At 31.7% G+C, this 26,072-nt stretch overlaps 1 protein-coding gene across 7 annotated transcripts in view; it reads left to right on the top strand.

Annotated features, from left to right (window-relative positions):
- LOC120415167 (G protein-coupled receptor kinase 1) overlaps nt 1-26,072 on the top strand; it is a 265,002-nt gene that overhangs the window by 92,317 nt on the left and 146,613 nt on the right. For all 7 annotated transcript variants that reach the window (XM_039576611.2, XM_039576609.2, XM_039576607.2 and 4 more), the window contains one exon: nt 22,789-22,865. In XM_039576611.2, coding sequence (XP_039432545.1) covers nt 22,789-22,865 — 77 coding nt within the window. The remainder of the gene's footprint in view (nt 1-22,788; nt 22,866-26,072) is intronic.

The raw sequence follows: 26,072 nt of genomic DNA, 5'->3' as shown, positions 1-26,072 counted from the left end.
TGGACTTTTCACACAAAACAAATGGATTCCGCAAACCAACCTTATTGAAATTTCTTATTTTGCGACATGTTTTAGATGCCAAAAAATGCCTTTTTTAGCTTTGGTACAAGTTGGTCAAAATAAATTTGACAGCGTTGGCATTTTTCGAAAAAAAAATCATGATTTTATGAAAAGGTTGAAAAGTATTTTTTTTTCGAAAAGATCTGATTTTTTGTTAATTACAGCCTCAGAAAGAAAAGTAACCAGAAAATGTGAGGTTTACTGCAAATATACACCAAGATTTTTTTTAACCGAATTCGGTAAAGTTAACCAAACTTTCAATTGCTTAATAGTTCGGTAAACTGAAAATTACCGAATTCGGTAAAAACTTATAGAAATTCGGTAATGAAGTTCATTACTGTTCATCGTACAACCGATATTCGGCAAAATTTTGTTCATTTTGACTGATGGTTTATTGATCATTAATCTTTACCGATTATTCAACTACCGAACTCGGTAAAAAATAAATGCGTACTCAGCAAATTTTCGTCCGATGTTCTCTTGCGAATAAAAATATTTTCATAACCCTAACAATTGGTATGGAAGCGCTCCCTATGGTCGAAAAATAGTTTTTTAAGGCTTTCAAAAGTACATGTTACCAAAATTGTATGAAGACTAGTATGGATGTACCAACGATGCAAAATGACTTGTTTGGTCATAGAAAAAGTACACACAAAGTTTCATCCGAATCATAACAAAATACAGATTTTTAGGTTGCCTATTTTGAGAGAAATGCTTTTTTTTATTTATAGGTTTCTTTATTTTTCTAAGTCAAATGAAAATATGTAATTATTGTCCTAAATACTATACTAATAAATAGTAAATACTGTTTTAAACCTGTTTTCATAGCACAAAATGTGATATTAAAAGAAAAAAAAATCAAGATCAACCCAGCTCAGCTAATCATCTTTGCGGTAAACTTTACGCAGTAGGCCTGGCCACTTTAATATTTGTGATGTTCCATACATTAAGGACCGATGCACAGTGGGCGAAATGGAACCCAAAATCGGACTTAATTGAACGCGGCTGGTTCCCTGGTATGAAAAATAGTGTTTCTTATGTAAAAAAATCCGGGAATCGATTGGTGATGGTTTCATCCCCCGCACGAAACGGCAAAGGGTCCATTTTGCCCCAATTCCCCATTTTTTTACATTTTTTTTCGAAAATCGGTCTGTATTTAGAGCGGAGGCTTTATGCGGTCATCAAAAGTGCACTTAACTTATGTGAAAATGTCCCAGGAATCCAGTAAAAATAACTACTTGCACCGCAAAAATCATCTAGGGTCCATTTGACCCCAATTCCGCTATAAAAGCATTTTTGGCCATTTTCAAATGTTAGGTCAGATTTTACAAATCTGAAAACATTTTTATCGTAAAGATCAGACAATTTTACATAAGAATGACGATTTGCACTTGATAGTTTAACACATTTATATTGATAAAAATAAAAATTATGTAAAAGGTAGTTTATTCTGCGTTTGGGAAACTTGGCCCAAAACTGATTCTTCAATCTTTTTATTTAGTTTAATTTCTATATCAACATAAATGATTCAAACAAGCAAGTGCAAATTGTCATTCTTATGTGAAATTGTCTGATCTTTACGATAAAAATATTTTCAGATTTGTAAAATCTGACCTAACATTTGAAAATGGCCAAAAATGCTTTCATAGCGTAATTGGGGTTAAATGGACCCTAGATGATTTTTGCGGTGCAAGTGGTTATTTTTACTGGATTCCTGGGACATTTTCACATAAGTTAAGTGCATTTTTGATGGCCGCATAAAGCCTCCGCTCTAAATACAGACCGATTTTCAAGAAAAAAGGTAAAAAACTGGGGAATTGGGGCAAAATGGACCCTTTGTCGTTTCGTGCGGTGGATGAAACCATCACCAATCGATTCCCCGGATTTTTTACATAAGAAACACTATTTTTCATACCAGGGAACAATGCTTGAAAAGGGATCGATCACTGAACGGGACTGCTCGATATTCGATAGAACTTTCTGTCAGCCATCATTTTCCAAAACGATATTTGATCGCTGACACACAACGCCTATCATGACCGTCATTGCTTGGCGACGGTCGATGAACGTAAATACGAAGACAAAACGAACGAAAAATGAGCACCACTCAAGCAGCCGCCCGAACGAGACAACGTGCTCTTTCTCTTTCTCTCATTTTTGTCTCTCTCTTCCTAGTGTAAACTGCGTGGTGACAGAAATCATATGATTGCTATCATTGGAGAGATGATCGGAATCTCGGTAGAATGTCAAACGACCGCTCTCTATGTGATTTTTCTCCTGGAGGGAAGTCAATGATTGTGTGAGTGACTTTGCGTAGCACTCATTCCTTTGTGTGTGAAACGAACGAAAGTAGAATGTAAAAATCAGGTTGTCGTGTGAAGACGATTGGAGTGTTCTGTCAGCTATCACAAACAAAGTCGAAATTTCGCAAGCCCTGCCAGGGAACCAGCCGCGTTCAATTAAGTCCGATTTTGGGTTCCATTTCGCCCACTGTGCGATGGCAGTGCTTATTTTTTAATACAATTTCCAACGTGAATTTCTGAATGAAACATTTCATTTCTATTAACGACTTCCATCATTGGCATGATTTTTCGTTAGACGATATAACGGCACTTTTCCAAACAATCGAAACTAGGGACGATCCATAAACCACGTGGACACTTTTTTTGGAAATATCAAACCCCCCCCCCCTTGTGGATAACTGTCCATACAAAAAATCCCCTAAAGTGTCCATGTGGTTTATGGATTAAAAAATTAAGAAAATAAAACGGATATTGGAAAAAAGATTTTTTGTGAAAAAGTTTCATTTGAAAATATGTATTTTTTACCGTGTGCCTATTTTTTCTGAAAGTCCTAATCAATACCTACAACTTTCATGACGAAACCATTAGAAAAATCTGGATTTTCATTATCTACGTACCATTTTTGTATGGACAGCTGCTAAAATTGTAGACTTGTATGAATAAAGCAATGACACAAAACGGCTTCTTTGTCATAGAAAAATCCTCGAAAAAGTTTGATCCGAATAAAAAAAGTACAAATAAAATCAAGGGATTAAATTGAAGAGGATTTTTTTGTTTCTTTATATCAGATTTTTTTTCATCAAATCGTTACGCAAAATAAAGGCTGTCAAAAACATAAATTTGGTTCAATCGTTCACATCAGCATAATATTTGTATTGTAATGTAACTGCTGTTTAATTTGCACATTAATCAATATTCCGTAAATCTCTCAAAAGATCGGATATTATTATTAATTAATTATAGGGTTTGTTATAAACCGATCATTTGAGCTGAAAATAAACAATGTTTACCAGAACAATGTTAGCGCTCCAACTAAGCTCAATTGTCCAGAATCAATTTCCAGCCAGCCACAAACGTCTGCCAACTCAATCAACGAAAATGATTCACCATTCGAGGGAAACTTTTCTCCAGTCCAGAGTTTGGCTTCCAGCAGCACCAACCAGCTTCTGTAACGGCCAGTAACAAGTCACAAAACAACATTCAAAACAGTGAAACTCGATTACGTGCATCGTCCAGAGGTGCCACTCCACACAAAATATTACATATATTTAGTGTGATAGTGACTACAATTTAATGGGAGTGACACTGAGGGAAATTTTGTTGGTAAAGTCATGCATGAAACTTTATGATTTTTAAAATTTATTTTTTACAGTGCCATAAAATTCCCCAGTTATAGCACAAAGTACATTTTCATACAAATTCACACACACACACAGCCACCCACATCGTTGGTCAGAAACTAAATTACAGAACTTTGCGCCACTTGATGCTCGAGCGTGTGTGTGTGTGTACGTGTGCCTTTGTTCACATAATAACGCGAATTTCGCTTGTCTGAGCCTTTCACTCGACGGCGACGACGCCGCCGCAGCCATCGGCCAAGCCATCAGCAGATCTATTCTGCTGGGAAAACAAAATTTATGGCCGAGCCACTAATTGACAGTGACAGTAAGTGAACTGACGTGACGGGGCGAGCAGTGCGCGACTCTGTTCGAGGTGGCGCTGGTTGATTCTGGGCACGGTGGGAAATTGTGCGAAATTGGTTGCGTTTGACGTGAGGGGTTAAATTTGATTATTGTTTTCCCTCCGTGCAACGCACGGGACGATCGAAAACTTTTCGTGGTCAATCAAACTTTATTACGGGGACACTTAACGTCTCAAAATGACATGTGTGCTCTGTTTGTTGATTTGTTGAGTAATCTGTCTTTTCGCAGAGACTGTAAACATCAATCTTTAGTAGCGGTATTTGGCTCGTCTGGGAAAATACTGTCAAAACAAGCATGAGTAATGGAAAAAATGAAAAACAATCCAGGCAAAATAATTTAAATTGATTTTTCTTCGCACAGTTATCTATTTATTTTTTAATAAGATAAACTACTTATTTCAATAATACTCAAAATTATTAAACAAGTTTTGTTTACGTATGTTTTTTTCATGTTCAAAAACATTTAAAAAATCAATTAAAGCAATGTTTGCTTAATCATGACTTCTTAGGAAGTCTCTAAAATTTAACTGTTTTTCGAGAATTGTGTTTTTGTTTGTTTTTTATTTATTTATTTTTATTTTTTTAATGAGTTTTTTTTCCGTGCATGTCTAAATTTATGACAATTAGTTTTTCCAAACAAACTTCCATACAATTTTTCGATAAATTGGTCATACAAAATGGGCATGTGAATATTCGGAAGGATCTCTCTTGAGAAAGAACATTCTGATCAATATTGTGTCTTCGACAAAATTGAAGGTCTTTTTAGAAAAAATATATGCACGGATAAAACTTTTTTTTGTTTTTAATTACTAAAACTTGAGTTTTCTAAAGTACAAAGCTACAGCTTTTAAAATTAAAATTTTGTGAAAATATCTTTTTTCTCAGTGTCTAATCAACTCTCATTTTTCAATTGGCGATAGGTCCAAAACTTTTGTGTCGTTTCTCAAAGTTGAAAAATGAAACTTTGGTATAATTTTCTGCTCTTTTCAATTACAAATGATTTCGAAAGTATGAAATTAAGACTTACAGTATGAAAAACGTACCTTGAAATTTTAACACATTGTTCATAGTTCCCAATTTCACGAACGCTTGTTCACGATTTTGGGAACACATTTTTCTCGGTGAATTGCTTGATTTTACATTAATATGCAATTAAATTTAATGAAAAATATGTATATAAAGTTTATGTGAAATGCTTTAATTTATTGCTTTGTTGAAAATCAATCTATCAAATATTTAAAAATTAAATTGAAAAAATCGACTCCAAGATCTTATAACAAAATAACTCGTAAAACTTTATTCGCGATTCATTTTACCTCATGCAGAAATAAATTCATTCAATGTAAATCACTTTCTGGCTCATAACTCCTCGCTAGAGCAAACGAAAAGAAAGAAGGGACCCATTCTCTGGTGCGTTTTTTGTTTTGTTATTTGCGCTCCACAAATTGCATTATATGCAGTTTGGGTGGTTTATTGTGTTACATGTGTGAAAAATGACGTATGAACTTATTTGGAGTAAACATTTTTAGAATTAATATTGCATTAAATTTCTGAAGTTGATATTTACTGTTTGTGAAGTGCTCAATTTATGACACATTTTTTTAATTTTTCCTTTTTTTAAATTATTTTCCAGATTAAATCATTTTAGTCGCTTACGTCATTCTTACAAACAAAGCCTCTTAAATGGTTTATAGTTTATTTCTCCACTCATTGTTCTCCATTTGTGTGCCATACTTTTTCACCCACGAAACATGTATCATCGTAAACGGATAGTATGTTTCCTTGGCGATGGCGGAGTCCACCGAAACAGTACTCTGTATCAGCACATAATTTTATATTTTATTTTCCATTTTTACTGCTTTATGGCGTCTGGCCGTCGGGTACGCCTTAACCCTTAAGTAATGGTTAAATTTTATTACAAGATTTTTATTTTTCCGTTGTGCAAGAGTTCAAACTTTTGGTAAAAAATAATTTATTTGTGAAAAACATTAAATTTGAAATTAAATTCCTCGCAATTTAAGATCTATAACCTATTTTAGTTTTAAAGAAAAAAAATGGCGCATGAAGGTTATAACAACTCAAAGTTTGGATACTCTGTACCCTTTCTGCACTAAGCTAGTGCCATCTCTCTCACTCGGGATGCACATTTGTTCTCTTCGGTAGGAAAGGAGAAGGAGATACTAACACACGATTCTTTTCTATGCAAATTTAACGCGCAAACGACCCATTTTATAGCGATTTATTCACCCTAGCCAGGCGCATATTTCATTCCCATTTGGTTTGCCCCATGGTTTGCACATTTAATGCAGATTTGTGGCCAACGGAGTGGCAAAATAGTTTTGCGAAAAGTTTGCTGGGGTATAGCGTCTTATTGGAATTCGATTTTAGGAAATTGAATGAAAAATGCGAAAAAAATATTTTTAGAGTAGGATGCAAATATTTTGTAAACAGCGCCGTACCTAGGGGTTGACGCAGTTTGCGACCGCCAAGGGTGCCAGTCCTCATACTTAAAACTTGCAATCAAATCATATTCCTGTGAATCAGTAGTAAGATGAGCAGTTGAGAAAAAAAATACAAAAAAACTTTTTTCTCTAATTCTTAATTGGCATTCTGACTGTGCATTTAGTGAAATTAAGCATGGGTTCATCATAAAATAAAACTGAAGTTTTCTCAAAATAATGATTTTTTTTTGTTATGAACAATCTGAGAGTCAAAGGAAGTTAATTTCTTTACTTTTCTCAATATCATAATTTTTGGCATGAAATACAGTTTATTTCAGAATAAATTATCTGTTAATGTAGTTTGTTGAAAGTAGATTTGAGACAAACGTCGAAGTAATAAGATCGAATGGACAAAAGATCTGACGCCAAAAGGTCGTAAAGGCAAAAGCTCGAAAGTGGATAAAAGGTCGAAATCAAAGTCAAGATTAGAACATGTCTGTGAGTTTTTTTTTCTCCAATTTTTTAAAATAATTTATTCTTGTTTCGGCCTTATGTCTTTCAGCATTTTGTCAGTTTGAAAAATTTTTTTTATTGTTTCTGTGAATTTGAGTACTTTGTTAAAAAACAGCAAAGTAGCATTATTTTTATTTTTTTAGAACGTTCAAAACGGAGCTTTCAGCAAAGTATTGTATTGTTAACCAAAAACTGTAACAAATCTAAAATGTCTTAAAAATGTATCTTACTAAAATTTTCCAACATATTAATAAATACGTTAATACATTTTTTTTACGCTCACAAAATGAGTTCGCGTAAACGTGAACAGAGTTCATGCCACCGGGAACTAGGAAGAAAACTGTTCAACTTTTATAGTGCATTGCACCATTTAAGTGAACAGTTTTCTTCCTGGTTCCCGTTGGCATGAACTCTGTTCATGTTTACGCGAACTTATTTTTTTGAGTGTATTAAAAGAAATATAATGCATTTAAATTTTTGTTGAAAATGGGATTTTATTTGGATTTTACTTGACTTTTACAAATTTTAGCATTAGTGTTAGCAATAAAGGTCGCACAACAACACCACCACAAAAAAAATATCACCACAAACAACCTTACTAGCTTTTAACACAAATACATTACAAAACGAACACCACAAAAATCCATCTCCCCATCACCACTGCTTGTACGATACTCTTTACTTAACTTTTACAAATCATAGAACAAATTCAAATAATTTATAAAAATATTGTTATTTGTAGAAAAAAAATATTTTGTACAAATAACATCAATGCTGTGAATAACAATTGCATAAATAAAACGAGTTTTTGTGAATAATTGTATTGTACACTATCAATTAAGCACTTAGATATCAATTAAATATTAGTTTAGTTATTGATAAATTTTTCAAAGAATAACTCCGTTTTATTAAAAGTTTAGTATTTTCTGCATCAATAAAACTCTTTAACAATCTGTTCGTTTTTTGTCATCCATGTTGCAAATTAAGATGATTTGAGTGATCTCAATACCTAACACCAAATTTCGAAGGTTTTTTTTAAATAATGTTTCCTTCTTTTGGCAAATCCATTATTAGAATATCCAATTACATCGAAATGAACAATAGTACAAATCCTAGTTGAAAGGAACTCCAAAACTCTATTAGGTTATAAGAATTACGAAAATGTGAAATGATTAACTATTTACTTATAAAAAACAAAAAAAAACTTTTCACAATAGCAAAAAAAAACAATATAAAAGATTTGTAGAAGTTCGTGAATTTCAGATGATTTTTTAATATATTCGTTTAAAAAGCTTATTTTATTGAACGCACATCGTGATATTATCGCCGATGAAAGTTTCGTGGTTTAGTGACGATAACAATAATATTATTTACTGAAGTGCTGATTATTATAAACATTGCGCTTAAACTAAACGAACTTGATTATCTGGAAATATATTAGCAATATTAATAAATGAATAAATTCAACCCATTTGAGGTTAAGAAGGTATTTTTTAAATAAACTTCCCCAATTCATCACCATTCCCTGAAGACATCTCTCAACAAAAAAGTCAAGAACCGTGATCCAACCCCCCTAGTAATAATCATTTTATTTTTCCATTTTTCCTCAGCATCAACTTTCTGCCTGAGCGCGCCCCTCAAGGGGAGCTTGAAAAATTTCCAGCAATTTCCAAAGATAAACATTTACTTCCAAACTTTAATTATTCACCGCACTTCACAGTGTTACCACAGAGGGAAACCCACCACCACCACCACTTTCAACAAAAAATGACGGGAGAAGCATTCGCGCCATTGTTATTACGTTGTTATTGTTCCACAATCCTCAAGAGCAATTATTGTATGGTTTGTGGTGGTGGTGGTGGGTATTTTCATTTGGGAAAATCATCGTGTGGCAATATTTCGGAAGCCCCGCTGAGTCAGAAAGAGTGTGTGTGTGTGTGTATTTTGTGTTCAATGTTTTTGTTGGTGGATTTGTTTTTTTCGCCTTTCAATTTCACCACGATTCGATTGTGTGTGGGAAAATTGGAATATCTTGGAGGAAGAATTTACAATTTCGTTTATTTTGTTTAATTTTATTTGAATTAACTTTTTATTTGAAAATATTGTTTTTCCTCAAATTTATGAATTAAATAAATTTACACCTTTTTGAAAACATACTCCAGGATACGATGTAACAGCACTTTCGAACAACTCTGCTGAGCCATTTGAGCCGCGGTTCTTGCTGCGAAACGACACATTTTACATAATTTACGTGTTCAGCGCTCAGAACAGAACAGCGCGGCTCACAAATTGTTTGTGACATTTTTCATAATAATTATTTGCATACGTGCAGTGGTGGAAGCTACGTGCGAATAAATTATTTCTGGAAGATTATGTCATTGCAGCACTCAATTTGTGTCTAAATTTAATTAGTTACGTTTTTACCATTAAATTGATTTTTTCAAACTGTTAATTTTTATTAAAATGAAAATAAGTCATTTTATTCAAACTCAAGCAAGTCACCTGTTGCACCAAAATCTCTTTGCAACCCAAGAATCCTAATTAATTAAAACAATCAATTAGCGTCAACCCTGGAAGGATTCAAGTTCCGCGTGAAGTCATCAGAAAAGAAGGGTTCCCAAGTTCTAGAAAACTTTGGAACGCACGCTGCTAACAAGGAAGTGGTGCTCCTTTTTTTCTCTTGTTGCCTTGTTGGCAAATTTTGGAAAGTGGAAGATTTTGTGTCTCCCCCCAAAATGAGCGACTAATTTATTTTCAATTAGTTTTGTGTTGGCTTGTCGTGGGCGTAAATTTCGATGGTGAGAGTTTGATTGTCACGAGCGTAAGGATTCAATTAGTCTTGATGAGAGTTCGAAGTTTAAATAGATGGAAGTTTAAAAATATTGATTGATTTTGACACTTGAAATTTTTAAATGAATACAATGCAATGTGGTTCAGAACGCAAAATTGAGTGGAAAATGGGGTTTCCGAAAAATGTTAATGTTTTGGAATTTTAATGTCTACACAAGAGTTGTGGCAAATGATCAGGGGAAACTTTTGGCTTGGTTGAAAGGTAGGGTGGTTCACGATTAGAGTGTTTTATAAAAACTAACTTTCCAAACATATTTTTGGAATTTTCTTTCTCCTCTAGAAAGTTGTTGGACATGCTAATCTAAACAACTTTGTGCAAGGCATTAGAATTTTATCTCTCAATCAACGTCTTCTACGACTAAATTTGTCGACAACATCAGATGAATCCCTCAAAAATCTGCTTTTAAATTGCTACGTTCGAGGGTTGAAAAGTTTATTTTTAGAGAAAAATAAATATTTCGCCTTTGAAAAAAAATTGGACACCCATTTCAAAGTAAAAAAAAATGTACAATTTTGAAACTTGGATGTATGAATACAAATCTTTAGATTTCATAATTTAAAAAAAACAGGACCATTTTAATGAAATTGGAAACTACAGTCAAGACTCGGATAACCGAAGGCCTTGCAAAGAATTTACTTCGGATTATCGAATCTTCGTGTAAACGAATCACATAAAAAACTTTAGTTTTATTTATGATAATCGAGCTTAAGTATGATCCCTAAACTTCGCTTAAGTGATTTAGAATTTTCAAATCCAAGATGGTGACAATAATGGCGGTGTAAAATATTGATAAATATCGATTTTTGCTCATAGTTTGGGTTTCTGTGGTTTTATATGATTATTTAATATTTTTATTTTTTTCAATAATTTAAATATCTCTACACAGTTTTCGAGCAAGAAGGTTTAAAAATTGTGGGAATTATTTTTAAAATGTAATTTTATCTTAACAATTTTGGTAATTTTCAGCTCAAGGAATCTTTCAATTTTGAGAAGGTGCTTTTAACCAGGGCTGCGGAGTCGGGTCATGTTTCAAGCGACTCCGACTCCGACTCCGACTCCGGCTTTCTGAGTTAAGCCGACTCCGACTCCGACTCCGGCTCCGGCTTTCTACAAATTGATGACTCCGGCTCCGACTCCGACTCCGGCCTTCCAACTCTAGCTGACTCCGACTCCGACTCCGACTCCAGCTTTCCACAAATTGTTGACTCCGGCTCCGACTCCGACTCCGCCACCTAATCTGTATTTAACATATTTTAAAAATTTCAATTAATCACATCACTCACATTTCAGTTCACACTTGCGCGAATAATGACATTTATGTTCGGGGTGTTTAACAAAATTATACATACGAATTATTTATACAAACAGAATGATATGGAACCATACTAAGCTTGGTAGATAAGTGTTCGTTGTTCTATTTTACATGTTTTCAGCATTTTTGAAACAAAAATCATAAATATCTTCAGATTTAAACGCATTTTCTGCACAACAATTTTCAAAATAAATTTAAATTTTGATGTTTGAAAAATTGGAACTTTTTATTTAACTACTTTAAATTTACATTCATTTTTTTAAGTTTATATACTAGCTACACTAATGTTTAACTGTACTTTTTTAAATGAAATATTAAAAGTAAGTTAACCTTCATGATCGAATTGACATATAAAATCCATTTGAATAATTTTAGGCTGAAATTTTAAAGAAACACAGTAACTATCAAAGATACGCTGGTTTTGAAATAGACAATTTTTAAAGTCAAAATTTTTAAAGCTCTTTTGAATTTATTTCAGAGGACGTACATGGAAATTGTGTGATCCAGCCCAGTACACACTTTAAACATATAAATCATGAGAAAATTCTTATATTTGAAAAAAATAAAATAAAATTATATCAATTATATCACCCCGATTGAGGGTATTTTAAAAAATTAGACTTGTTCAAAAATATTATTTAAGGATTCACTACACGCAAACATTTTTTGCTTCGAGTTTTTTACGGAAATTGTCATAACTCAGAATAGAAAACAGTTAGAGTCCCACTTTTTGTATTATGTTCTGTAGAAAAGTTATGCAAAGTTTACACGACCTAAACTGATCGGATTGTTTCAAAAGTTTCTTCAAAAAGCAAAAAAAAATTTGCGAAAATTATGTTAACTTTGCATAACATTTCTACAGGACCTACCTAATACATAAAGTGGAACTTTAACTGTTTTCTTTTCAGAGTTATGACAATTTCCGTTAAAAAATTGAATCAAAAAATGTTCGCGTGTAGTGGATCCTTAAGAATAAACACTTTAAGAGAAATTGTAAATATTGAGGTAATCGATATATCTAATCAATTCAATGATTATTTCAAAAATAGTTGCAACTTTTTTTCGATATTTTCGTTTGTTTTAAATGTTTTCAGCATGTTTCGGTCCAAGTAGTAGATTGATATAATAGTTGATATTTTATTATTTTAGTTATAATGTCAATTTTACAAATAGTACTGATAGTGAACCTTTATTTTCCTATTAACAAAAAGGATCTACTTAAAACCTTAGCAATTCTTTAGTAATATATTGACATTTAGTTGAATTAAAAGTTTGCAAAATTAAGTTTATATAAGTATTATATAGAATTTCCAGAGTTACATAAACTTTTATACTAAGAAGTTAGTAAACTTTATACTCAATCCAAATTACTTTTTTAATCGGTCAAAGATGCCTATTTGGAGTAGGGATGCTGGATTTATGGTGAATTGTCATCAAATAACTTTATTTATGTTAATTTTTCGAATGGTGTACAAACTATTTTTGTACCTTTTTTGATTTTTGTAATAGTATTTGTTATAGATCTTTTTATAGAAATCATCTTTTCATGAGCTTGTACCAAAATGTTCGGCATGAGTTTCTGTACAAAACGTAGTACTAGGTTTCTGTCAAACTTTAAATTGTTCACATGTTTCATCACAAAATGTGCATAGGGCCCAAGGGGTGTAAATACTTATTTTACATACTGTAAATACAAGCAAAAAGAGACAGTAAAGAACCATTTTAATATATTTTAATTTTTTGACTACACAGCCACAATTATTTACTATTTTATGAGTTATGACACTATAGTATAGTTTATGCAAACATTGACAAGAGAGGATTAGCAGATTATGATTCTGTGATCTTAGTGAAATAACACAATAAGAGCTTTCCAATCACAATAGAAATGCTTCGAAAACATCATGACATCTGATAAATATCTTGACCAAAAAAATAAATTGATTATAAAAATGTCAACGCAGTGCACGCGATTCAATAAATAAATTTAAAAAATGGAAATTAACCTGAATTATAACAAATATTGAACAATAAATAAGTTCAGAAATTATATAAAATATTTTGACAACTCCGACTCCAGCTCCGACTCCGGGTCAATCAGAAATCTACGACTCCGGCTCCGACTCCGACTCCAGCTCATAAAATTTAGCCGACTCCGACTCCGACTCCGACTCCAGCTATTCGAGTTTTAACGACTCCGACTCCGACTCCGACTCCAGGTCCCCAAAAAGACCCGACTCCACCGACTCCGGCTCCGACTCCGACTCCGACTCCACAGCCCTGCTTTTAACAAAAAAAGATGTTTATTTTGATTGCCAATGACGATTTTTATCGAAAAATCATTAAACAAATATGATCTTCTAAAAGATGTTGTCTTATGAAAAATATACAGCTCTTGACCTAGATTTTCCACCATAAGGCCATGTGGGGTAATATTGTTTTTTTTGTCCCTTAAAACATAAAAAAATAAAAAAGCATGCTTCGGAAATAAAGTTTTTTTATTCTTTTATTTAGTTTTGTTTATTGATTTATTCTTTTTCATTCGCGATGTGGGTTACCAAACGTCACGAAACGTTCAAAGTTGTTTCAAACATAAAATAGTTAAAAATAAATCTATTTTTTCATTGCTCAATTTTTTAAAAGTGTAATATTTCATTAAACAACGTAAAGTTATAAATTTTTCAAAAAAAAATCTTCATTTTTAGTATAGATTACAAAAGTAATTAAATTTGAAAAAGTAAATTATGCAAAAAGTTGGAAAAAGAGGATTTTATCAGCCCGAGTCGTGCATTTATCCAACGAGGTTCACCGAGTTGGATAAATACGAAAAGTGCTGAAAAAATCAAGTTTTGCAACGAGTTCCATTCAACATTTTTTGCAATTTCGAAAAACACCCATTGAGTGAAATTGTATGTCAAATTTTCATGTATTTTGTCAATAAATCGTTTAATACCAAAAAATGTTGAAAAGTGTTACTTTTCGAAACAAGTGTTGAAAAGTGTTGCTATTCGATTCTGTTATTTTTGGTGCAGAAAAGTAGGCTATTTTGTCGTTCAAGAATGACAGGAAAAGTAAGAAGTGCCACGACGGAATTGCAAAAACATTTTTTCAGTTGGGGAATTTTTCAAAAATGTGATTTAACCTTAAAATTTTTTGAAGTTTTAAGCCGAAGGATTTTCATTTTGATTTCTTATTACAATTTACGATTTTTATCTAAAAATCAATAAACAAATATATGAGTTTTTAAATGATTTTGTTTGAAGAAAAAAATATAGGTAGAATTAAAATAAAAATAAAAGCAGGGCTGTGGAGTCGGAGTCGGAGTCGGAGCCGGAGTCGGTGGAGTCGGGTCTTTTTGGGGACCTGGAGTCGGAGTCGGAGTCGGAGTCGTTAAAACTCGAATAGCTGGAGTCGGAGTCGGAGTCGGAGTCGGCTAAATTTTATGAGCTGGAGTCGGAGTCGGAGCCGGAGTCGTAGATTTCTGATTGACCCGGAGTCGGAGCTGGAGTCGGAGTTGTCAAAATATTTTATATAATTTCTGAACTTATTTATTGTTCAATATTTGTTATAATTCAGGTTAATTTCCATTTTTTAAATTTATTTATTGAATCGCGTGCACTGCGTTGACATTTTTATAATCAATTTATTTTTTTGGTCAAGATATTTATCAGATGTCATGATGTTTTCGAAGCATTTCTATTGTGATTGGAAAGCTCTTATTGTGTTATTTCACTAAGATCACAGAATCATAATCTGCTAATCCTCTCTTGTCAATGTTTGCATAAACTATACTATAGTGTCATAACTCATAAAATAGTAAATAATTGTGGCTGTGTAGTCAAAAAATTAAAATATATTAAAATGGTTCTTTACTGTCTCTTTTTGCTTGTATTTACAGTATGTAAAATAAGTATTTACACCCCTTGGGCCCTATGCACATTTTGTGATGAAACATGTGAACAATTTAAAGTTTGACAGAAACCTAGTACTACGTTTTGTACAGAAACTCATGCCGAACATTTTGGTACAAGCTCATGAAAAGATGATTTCTATAAAAAGATCTATAACAAATACTATTACAAAAATCAAAAAAGGTACAAAAATAGTTTGTACACCATTCGAAAAATTAACATAAATAAAGTTATTTGATGACAATTCACCATAAATCCAGCATCCCTACTCCAAATAGGCATCTTTGACCGATTAAAAAAGTAATTTGGATTGAGTATAAAGTTTACTAACTTCTTAGTATAAAAGTTTATGTAACTCTGGAAATTCTATATAATACTTATATAAACTTAATTTTGCAAACTTTTAATTCAACTAAATGTCAATATATTACTAAAGAATTGCTAAGGTTTTAAGTAGATCCTTTTTGTTAATAGGAAAATAAAGGTTCACTATCAGTACTATTTGTAAAATTGACATTATAACTAAAATAATAAAATATCAACTATTATATCAATCTACTACTTGGACCGAAACATGCTGAAAACATTTAAAACAAACGAAAATATCGAAAAAAAGTTGCAACTATTTTTGAAATAATCATTGAATTGATTAGATATATCGATTACCTCAATATTTACAATTTCTCTTAAAGTGTTTATTCTTAAGGATCCACTACACGCGAACATTTTTTGATTCAATTTTTTAACGGAAATTGTCATAACTCTGAAAAGAAAACAGTTAAAGTTCCACTTTATGTATTAGGTAGGTCCTGTAGAAATGTTATGCAAAGTTAACATAATTTTCGCAAATTTTTTTTTGCTTTTTGAAGAAACTTTTGAAACAATCCGATCAGTTTAGGTCGTGTAAACTTTGCATAACTTTTCTACAGAACATAATACAAAAAGTGGGACTCTAACTGTTTTCTATTCTGAGTTATGACAATTTCCGTAAAAAACTCGAAGCAAAAAATGTTTGCGTGTAGTGAATCCTTAAATAATATTTTTGAACAAGTCTAATTTTTTAAAATACCCTCAATCGGGGTGATATAATTGATATAATTTTATTTTATTTTTTTCAAATATAAGAATTTTCTCATGATTTATATGTTTAAAGTGTGTACTGGGCTGGATCACACAATTTCCATGTACGTCCTCTGAAATAAATTCAAAAGAGCTTTAAAAATTTTGACTTTAAAAATTGTCTATTTCAAAACCAGCGTATCTTTGATAGTTACTGTGTTTCTTTAAAATTTCAGCCTAAAATTATTCAAATGGATTTTATATGTCAATTCGATCATGAAGGTTAACTTACTTTTAATATTTCATTTAAAAAAGTACAGTTAAACATTAGTGTAGCTAGTATATAAACTTAAAAAAATGAATGTAAATTTAAAGTAGTTAAATAAAAAGTTCCAATTTTTCAAACATCAAAATTTAAATTTATTTTGAAAATTGTTGTGCAGAAAATGCGTTTAAATCTGAAGATATTTATGATTTTTGTTTCAAAAATGCTGAAAACATGTAAAATAGAACAACGAACACTTATCTACCAAGCTTAGTATGGTTCCATATCATTCTGTTTGTATAAATAATTCGTATGTATAATTTTGTTAAACACCCCGAACATAAATGTCATTATTCGCGCAAGTGTGAACTGAAATGTGAGTGATGTGATTAATTGAAATTTTTAAAATATGTTAAATACAGATTAGGTGGCGGAGTCGGAGTCGGAGCCGGAGTCAACAATTTGTGGAAAGCTGGAGTCGGAGTCGGAGTCGGAGTCAGCTAGAGTTGGAAGGCCGGAGTCGGAGTCGGAGCCGGAGTCATCAATTTGTAGAAAGCCGGAGCCGGAGTCGGAGTCGGAGTCGGCTTAACTCAGAAAGCCGGAGTCGGAGTCGGAGTCGGAGTCGCTTGAAACATGACCCGACTCCGCAGCCCTGAATAAAAGTTTTAGTAATTAAGTTTTTCTTTGCAATCTTTTATTTTGTGTTGTTAAATGAATTATTCTTTTATTATTCGCGATGTGGGTTACCAAAAGTCACGAAACTTGAAAAGTTGTTATAATTTTTATTATGTAAAACATCAAAAAGTAAAAATTTAAACCTTTTTGCATTCCTCAAACTTTTATGAAATGTTATATAAGATTAAACAACGTTGAGTTAGAAATTGTTGAACAAATATCGAAAATTTTCATCATTTTCAATATAGATTATCAAAAGTCTTTAAATTTTAAAAGGATTTTCACAGCACATTTTTTTTTTAAAAGAAACTATTGTGTAAAGTTTTTCAGCTGGCTTGAACAACACAATGTTAAGGTGTAATGACATAAAAAATAACAAATAACTGCATTCCCGGGCAGACGGTAATAACAAAATTCATGCCATTCCAATAACAAATACTGTTAAAATAACAGAAAGTGTTATGGAATCTTCTTGAAAAATCCATTTTAGCATAAGGGTTTAATAACAGTTTATGTTATCATAACAAAATTTGTTATTGGTCTGATATTGGTTGAAAGCCAAACCAACTTTGGAATAACATTTTTTGTTATGGAAGAATAACTCCAACTGTTATTGGGATGATCGGATTAGTTGTTAAAATAACAAAAAATAATAACAAAGATTTGTTCGAAGAATAACTAAAAATGTTAATAGTCTGTTATTACAATAACAATCCAATAACAACAAATTCATAACGATGAATAACAAATCTTGTTATAAATAACATAAAATGTTATTGGCCTAGTATTTTCAAATATCAAAAAATGTTATTCCCAAGTTATTACCGTCTGCTCGGGTTGTTTAAATTATCAATATTGGGATACAATATAAAATGGGATACAAACGACTCTTTTAAATAGAGTTTTTAAAACCATGTTTTTATTTTTTCCACAAAATACCATTATTTCAAAAATACGTCTTGTTTCATAATTTGCAATATGGACGTGAAATAAAATTTTAAATGGATCCAAAAAAAAGTTTTTGATGGTCTTCATTAAGCAAAAATTACTTTGATACTAACTAGATTTGAATATCTTTTTTCGAAAATCAAATTTTTAGATATCTACATACTAGTTTTTTTTGGTTGCAGTCCATTGTTCACTGAATTTGTAACGATTTTTTTTTAATTATAAAAAAGTAAGTGTTTTTGTATAATTTTTTTTTTGAAGATTTTAAATTGATTAAAAAAGTTTTTTTTTTTTCGCTTCTTAACCACTTGATACTACCAGTTGTCGTTTATCTTCGAATATCGTCTCCAAGTAAAAAAGTTATATTTGGCCAGTTTTTAGATCGAAACCCAGCAAATTTAGTGAGAACACTTTGTCTGAAAACCATAAAATTAAAAGATTGTTCTAGAATGTTGAATGGAGTTGCTTGCACATGAAAAATTAGCTTTGAAAAATAATATTCTAAATAGAAATAAATAAGGATGCATCATGACAACATTATATTTAAATAAGTATTTTTGATTGAACTTAATTGATTTTAAGTCACTTTTTCTATTTTATTTGGGATTCAATCTAAAATCAATTTAAGATTTTTTTAACTGTTTAACTTATGCACTTTTTTTAACCCTGAATTAAGTAAGTGATTTCGGCGCTAAAAGTTCAACAGATTAAATTTATTTAATCTTTTTATTTTTATTATTATTTTTAAGATAAGATTGAAAAGATGATCAAATGTGCTCTAACTTAAATTTTGAAATCAAAGTCGAATAAACTGCAAAGTGCACGAGTTCTCAAAAGGGCCATCAAACTTTTTGGGGCCTCCTGCGATGATCATCCGTCTTTTCCCAAATTATAAATTCATAGAATTTCGCAAAGAGGGCAATTTCGCACTCTAAATTATTCACAACACTTTGCATCAGCAACAGGATCGGTTAAACTATCTCTAAATTCAGGTAATTATTGAGCTTCAATATTTAATATGGCTATCTTCTTCGAACAATTTCCCCCTCAAGGTTGATGGGTGCAGATTTTCCCACAAGTAACGCACCCAAAATCTCATCAATTTTTGACGACCAATTTCCCTCCCAAAAAACCCGTTCTAAAATTCCAAAATCATGGCCAACTAGAGATAGAGGCGGCATCTGTCGCCAAATCGATCGATTTGACCTTTTCGCACGTGTGGTCTAGCTCAACCGAGGAATAAAAAGTGCCCAACTCATCGTGGGAGGAAAATGGCCACACTTTTTCGCCGGAAGCCAAAATCTGTCAAACTAGATCGCACCAGATAGTAGCGGAAAAACCAAACCCAAATTGATGAAATAACTTTTTCCCTTAGTCTCATCTTTCTGGGGACGGGAAATAGCCCAGCTGGACAAGGGTTTTGCACTGAGGGTAATCGATATTACCGGCTTATCGTTTTCCCGAGGCCAAATTGTGGGTGATTAGTGACCCGAATTTTGCGCCATCATTTCGGTGTGTCTCCTCTTGTCTTTGGCAGATCACTTTGATGATATTCTTTGATGATTTCAGGGTTGCCAGGCGAACCCAAAAAGTGTCCTCTTCTAGTAAGCACTTCGGTAGATGTAACGTCCTAGAATTTGTCTTTCCTCTTGAAGTGGTCGTTTTTGGGGGGAGCCCAACCTGAACCATTTCCGAGAAGGACACACAGAAAGTCTCAAAATTCGGGGTTGGTCCCGAAAAAAAAGCAGAGTGTGGCCATCCACTTGTAATCTGATTAATTTCCGGAAGCCCGCCCCCAAAAAAGTGTCTTACATAATGAATAAACATGACTTGAAAAGTGAGGGGGAAATTTTCCACAATTTGCACAGCACATTGAAAAAAATAAAATCAAAGGTTAACACACGTTCAATATCGCAGGTGAATCATTCGACCGTAAAATAGGTAAGCAAACTGCAGCCGGCGCCTGCTATTTGCTAATAAATATTGCGATGCTAAAAAACTTCTTCCCAGCGGCGAGCTACTGCGAAATGTGATGTCGCTAGAACCTTTCACGCATCATGGCATACGTTGACGTCAATCTTTGCAGGCAACAATTGCTCTTTATGGAGTCACCTGACGACGGACCGGCTTGAAAGAGTGGCTTTTGACGATAGGTTTTAAAAAGTTAATTTGAAAATGTTTTAACCAGAGGATTTGTTTCATGAATTCATTGATATTTTGTAAGTTTTTGATAGTGGCTCTACAGCCCAAATTTTTTTTTTCAAAAATTTTTATGGTTCCCGTGTTCAGGAGGTCATTTTGAGTAACTTTTGTTCTACGAAAAACTTTACTTCTCTTGTTTTATGTTTTTCTAGTTTTATTTTTAGTATTTTAATTTGCATTAATCTTGTTTAGTTTATGTTTGTTTTTTATAGTATTTTGCATATTCTACCACCTTCTGTCATTACATTTTGCCTTCCTAATTTTTCATATTTTTACAGTCACTTTTTCATTTTTTAAAAAATTACTGCATACTCCTTTTACTAAAAGTATTGGACATTTTAGTAAAAAACTCAGCCAAAGTTGACCTTCAAAAAATAACATTTTTGAAACATTGGCAAAGTCACATAAAACAAGTCAAACTTCAAACGCTGAAATTTTCTAAAATTTCTTCTTTTCAGTGCTTTTTAGATCAAAAATTGGCAGAAAAAATATTTTTTGGCGATTTTTTAGATTGAAGCCCATATAAAGGCGGGGTTGGGTTGTAAAGGGTTAACTGCAATCATGCATTTTGTGATTCTTTTTCCCAGTTTTCTGAAAATAAGGCTTGAAATTTTGTACAAAAAGTTTTCCCATTTGATCTTAATGAAGGTCGAGGGACTAAAATTGCAAAAAAAAAAAACATTGTAATAGCCTTACTGTTTCTATCTAGTAATTCTCTTTGTTTTCGCGAATTATTTTTCTTAGTAATTTTTTGATCTGAATAAAATTTTGTCAATGCATTTCTTTTGTTAAAAAAGCCATTTGCATCAGCCCTCATTTTTCACCTCACGATGTCTTGAAACTATATTGGTTCAATTTTCAATGTCAAAAAGTGAATCTTTTGTGAAGTTGTCTGCTATTTTCAATAAAAAGTATTTCAATAGTTTAAAATCTAACCCAAATTGTATAAATTTCTTAAAGACCGATTCTTAGCAAAGCTGCACCAAAATGTAACTTTTTCAATTTTCATTGTAATTTTCAAATGAAAGATTTCATTTTTAATGATTAATAAATTGCAATGTGCTTTAAATGCATTTTTGTTACCTCAAACGCCAAAAATATTGACCAAATAAGGTCTGCAAACCTTAATCAAAAATCGTCAAAAATCGAAATTTGTAGAAAATCGCGTTTCGAAACTTATTTTTCGCAGAGGTGCTTTTCCTTGAAAAATAATTTCAAAAATGCAAAATGATAAACATTTTTACAAAAAATATCTTAAAATGTCTATGACTTGAAAACGATGCATAAAATTGTAAAGTCATTTTGGATGGCAAATTTGGTTTTTTTAACTTAATCTGGATTTTTTTTAATTTGCTTTGATACAAGACGGTACAAGTTTTTGCATCATCCTGAACTCCAAAGTGATTTAGAATTTTTTTTATTTAGAATGCAACCTTAAGTAAAACTACAAAATAACTTGATAATTTGGATTAAATTATGCAAAATTGCGTTTTATGCAGAATATTTTGGGCGACAAAATCAACTTTTGAATATTCCTACATTTATTTGAACATGAATATTTCTTAAAAACTAACTAGTTTTTATTACAAATTTCTCTAGATTGCAAATTATTTTTGATTGATTTTTACAAAATTTGTGCTGAAAAAAATATAAAAAATACAGCATCCTGCTATTGTTATTGTTTTTATGAAATGTAACAAAATATTTTAATTTATATAGTTTTATTTCTACACTAAATTTTCATTTCAAACTATCTGATGAATTGATGATTTACTTTTTCTCATAAAATTTTAATTTTTTGAATTTTAACAGACATAACATGAATAATTAAAGTGAAAATATTACAAACATTATTGTCGAATAACATCGAATTTGCTGGAATATTATTTAACAATGAATTATTTTTTTTGAATATGATACATAATTTAAACATGATAAAAAGCAATTCCAGCCCAAAACAGGAATTTTTCAAGTACTTTTTTCACGACCCTCTCCGAATTCAATGAAACTTTGTGACACTACGCTTAGGTAAGCCATTTTTGTGTATATGGAGTCATTTTCACTTGATAATGACATTTGAGAAGGGCGTTAGTGTTTTAAATATTTTTGTATTTCGTTATTTAAATATCTCGTACTAAAAAGTGGTCTAACAAAAACTTGTAGGAAATTAGACGGGCTTTCTGAAAAAAATACACTGAAAGAAAAAAGCACGCCACTTCTATGAGATTTTTTGATTTTTATGTTTAAAAGTCAAATTTGAAGGTACGCCCACGATTTTTATGGGAATTCGACGAGCTTTCCAGTTAAAATATTTTCGAAACTGATGAAAAATCAAGTCTGTCGTATAAAAATTGCCAAAAACCACAAAAAAAACCTATTCTTTCAACATTTTTATTATGTTTACAAAGTTTCATTGAAATCGGAGAGGGTCGAGAACAAAGTACCTAAAAATTCCTGTTTTGGGCTGGAATTGCTTTATTGTGAATCTTATTGTGACTAATTCAACATTGATGTTAATTTACTCTTTTTCTCTCTCTTTTTTTTAGTGTTCGAAGTGTGATGCACAAATACCTCGAAAAGGAAAGTGAGGTGAACTTCGACAAAATCTTCAACCAGGTGTTAGGTAAGTTAAGCGCCAGCATCGATTAACTTCACGCCAATAAACCTGACCCACATTTCACCCAATCAGTTTCCGGGAAAAGCATTTAAAACTTACGGGTTTTTTTTTTCATGCCTGACTCCTGAGTAGCAACTTTTCGGCGTGCTTCATCACGCGTGAAAAGCCAACCGGTGTCATTTAATACAATTTCGTCCCGGCAAATTATCACGGAACGATGCGGTTTTCCTTCCGTTTTCGCTTATTGTTTCTTTTTTTGATGTTGTGGAAATTTTGAGGAGGAAAAAAACAAAGCGATAATGGCATCATATTCCGGACCATCAATCATACACGGCTAGAATGGCTTTTTGGCGGCTCGGTTTGTGAGTGCTGTTTTGGAGATACATTTGGGTCACACAAATTGGGCCTCGGGATTTAAAAGCTTTTGTGGCATAATTTAATTGAGGAATCTGCGCGTGCTTGAAAGTTTTGGCTGGGAATTTGAAATATTTGTATTTAAAGGGTTTCTTTTCTGTATGTTTGAATTATAGTTAAATATTTAAGTTCTCAAAATATTCGTTATATTCAATCAGAACAGAATGTGTTCGATATTTCATTCATTTCGATTGGAATAAAGCTGAAACATCCGTATTCAAACAATTATATCCTCATTGCGTAATTAATCAATCACCCTTCAATTCGACTCGACCCAATTCAAACATGTTGAGCCGACACGATATCATTTTCCCACATCCGAAAAATTTTCACTCCCATGACGATTACGTCCTTCTGTGAAATTTCCCACGCGCTCGCTTCACCCCCAAATATGTTTAATTATTTCAAGCAAATAATTAATCCTGCACACTCGCGTTGTATCGATCTCACCCCGGAAATTCCAATAGTATCGGATTTCCCGCTTCCCTTCGCGGAAGGTCACGGATTCCGGAATTTTCCCAAAACATCCCCACCAGGAATGAGCGGAGAGTCACTGGAAAAGGATTACGCGCTCGAACCTTGTCGAACTAACTGTGTATACTACTTACACAGTCACTAACGATGCGTTATTTACAAATTGAAGTATTACGCGAAGTGATTATAAATTGATTTGCAGCAGACCTGCGCACGAGATTCAGCGATTACGATTTCGAAGGAGGATAGTTGGTAATTATTAGGTTTTTTAATGAGTCGAATTATATTCAAAAAACAAGAAACAAGAAACAAGAAACAAGAAACAAGAAACAAGAAACAAGAAACAAGAAACAAGAAACAAGAAACAAGAAACAAGAAACAAGAAACAAGAAACAAGAAACAAGAAACAAGAAACAAGAAACAAGAAACAAGAAACAAGAAACAAGAAACAAGAAACAAGAAACAAGAAACAAGAAACAAGAAACATGAAACAAGAAACAAGAAACAAGAAACAAGAAACAAGAAACAAGAAACAAGAAACAAGAAACAAGAAACAAGAAACAAGAAACAAGAAACAAGAAACAAGAAACAAGAAACAAGAAACAAGAAACAAGAAACAAGAAACAAGAAACAAGAAACAAGAAACAAGAAACAAGAAACAAGAAACAAGAAACAAGAAACAAGAAACAAGAAACAAGAAACAAGAAACAAGAAACAAGAAACAAGAAACAAGAAACAAGAAACAAGAAACAAGAAACAAGAAACAAGAAACAAGAAACAAGAAACAAGAAACAAGAAACAAGAAACAAGAAACAAGAAACAAGAAACAAGAAACAAGAAACAAGAAACAAGAAACAAGAAACAAGAAACAAGAAACAAGAAACAAGAAACAAGAAACAAGAAACAAGAAACAAGAAACAAGAAACAAGAAACAAGAAACAAGAAACAAGAAACAAGAAACAAGAAACAAGAAACAAGAAACAAGAAACAAGAAACAAGAAACAAGAAACAAGAAACAAGAAACAAGAAACAAGAAACAAGAAACAAGAAACAAGAAACAAGAAACAAGAAACAAGAAACAAGAAACAAGAAACAAGAAACAAGAAACAAGAAACAAGAAACAAGAAACAAGAAACAAGAAACAAGAAACAAGAAACAAGAAACAAGAAACAAGAAACAAGAAACAAGAAACAAGAAACAAGAAACAAAATGACAAAAATGACAAAAATGACAAAAATGACAAAAATGACAAAAATGACAAAAATGACAAAAATGACAAAAATGACAAAAATGACAAAAATGACAAAAATGACAAAAATGACAAAAATGACAAAAATGACAAAAATGACAAAAATGACAAAAATGACAAAAATGACAAAAATGACAAAAATGACAAAAATGACAAAAATGACAAAAATGACAAAAATGACAAAAATGACAAAAATGACAAAAATGACAAAAATGACAAAAATGACAAAAATGACAAAAATGACAAAATGACAAAATGACAAAATGACAAAAATGACAAAAATGACAAAAATGACAAAAATGACAAAAATGACAAAAATGACAAAAATGACAAAAATGACAAAAATGACAAAAATGACAAAAATGACAAAAATGACAAAAATGACAAAAATGACAAAAATGACAAAAATGACAAAAATGACAAAAATGACAAAAATGACAAAAATGACAAAAATGACAAAAATGACAAAAATGACAAAAATGACAAAAATGACAAAAATGACAAAAATGACAAAAATGACAAAAATGACAAAAATGACAAAAATGACAAAAATGACAAAAATGACAAAAATGACAAAAATGACAAAAATGACAAAAATGACAAAAATGACAAAAATGACAAAAATGACAAAAATGACAAAAATGACAAAAATGACAAAAATGACAAAATGACAAAATGACAAAAATGACAAAAATGACAAAAATGACAAAAATGACAAAATGACAAAAATGACAAAAATGACAAAAATGACAAAAATGACAAAAATGACAAAAATGACAAAAATGACAAAAATGACAAAAATGACAAAAATGACAAAAATGACAAAAATGACAAAAATGACAAAAATGACAAAAATGACAAAAATGACAAAAATGACAAAAATGACAAAAATGACAAAAATGACAAAAATGACAAAAATGACAAAAATGACAAAAATGACAAAAATGACAAAAATGACAAAAATGACAAAAATGACAAAAATGACAAAAATGACAAAAATGACAAAAATGACAAAAATGACAAAAATGACAAAAATGACAAAAATGACAAAAATGACAAAAATGACAAAAATGACA

The sequence above is a fragment of the Culex pipiens genome, chromosome 2 (genome assembly GCF_016801865.2).
Source record: "Culex pipiens pallens isolate TS chromosome 2, TS_CPP_V2, whole genome shotgun sequence".
NCBI classification, from domain to species: Eukaryota; Metazoa; Arthropoda; class Insecta; order Diptera; family Culicidae; genus Culex; species Culex pipiens.
Note: the sequence above shows the minus strand (reverse complement) of the source record. Positions and strands in the feature narration are given on the sequence as shown.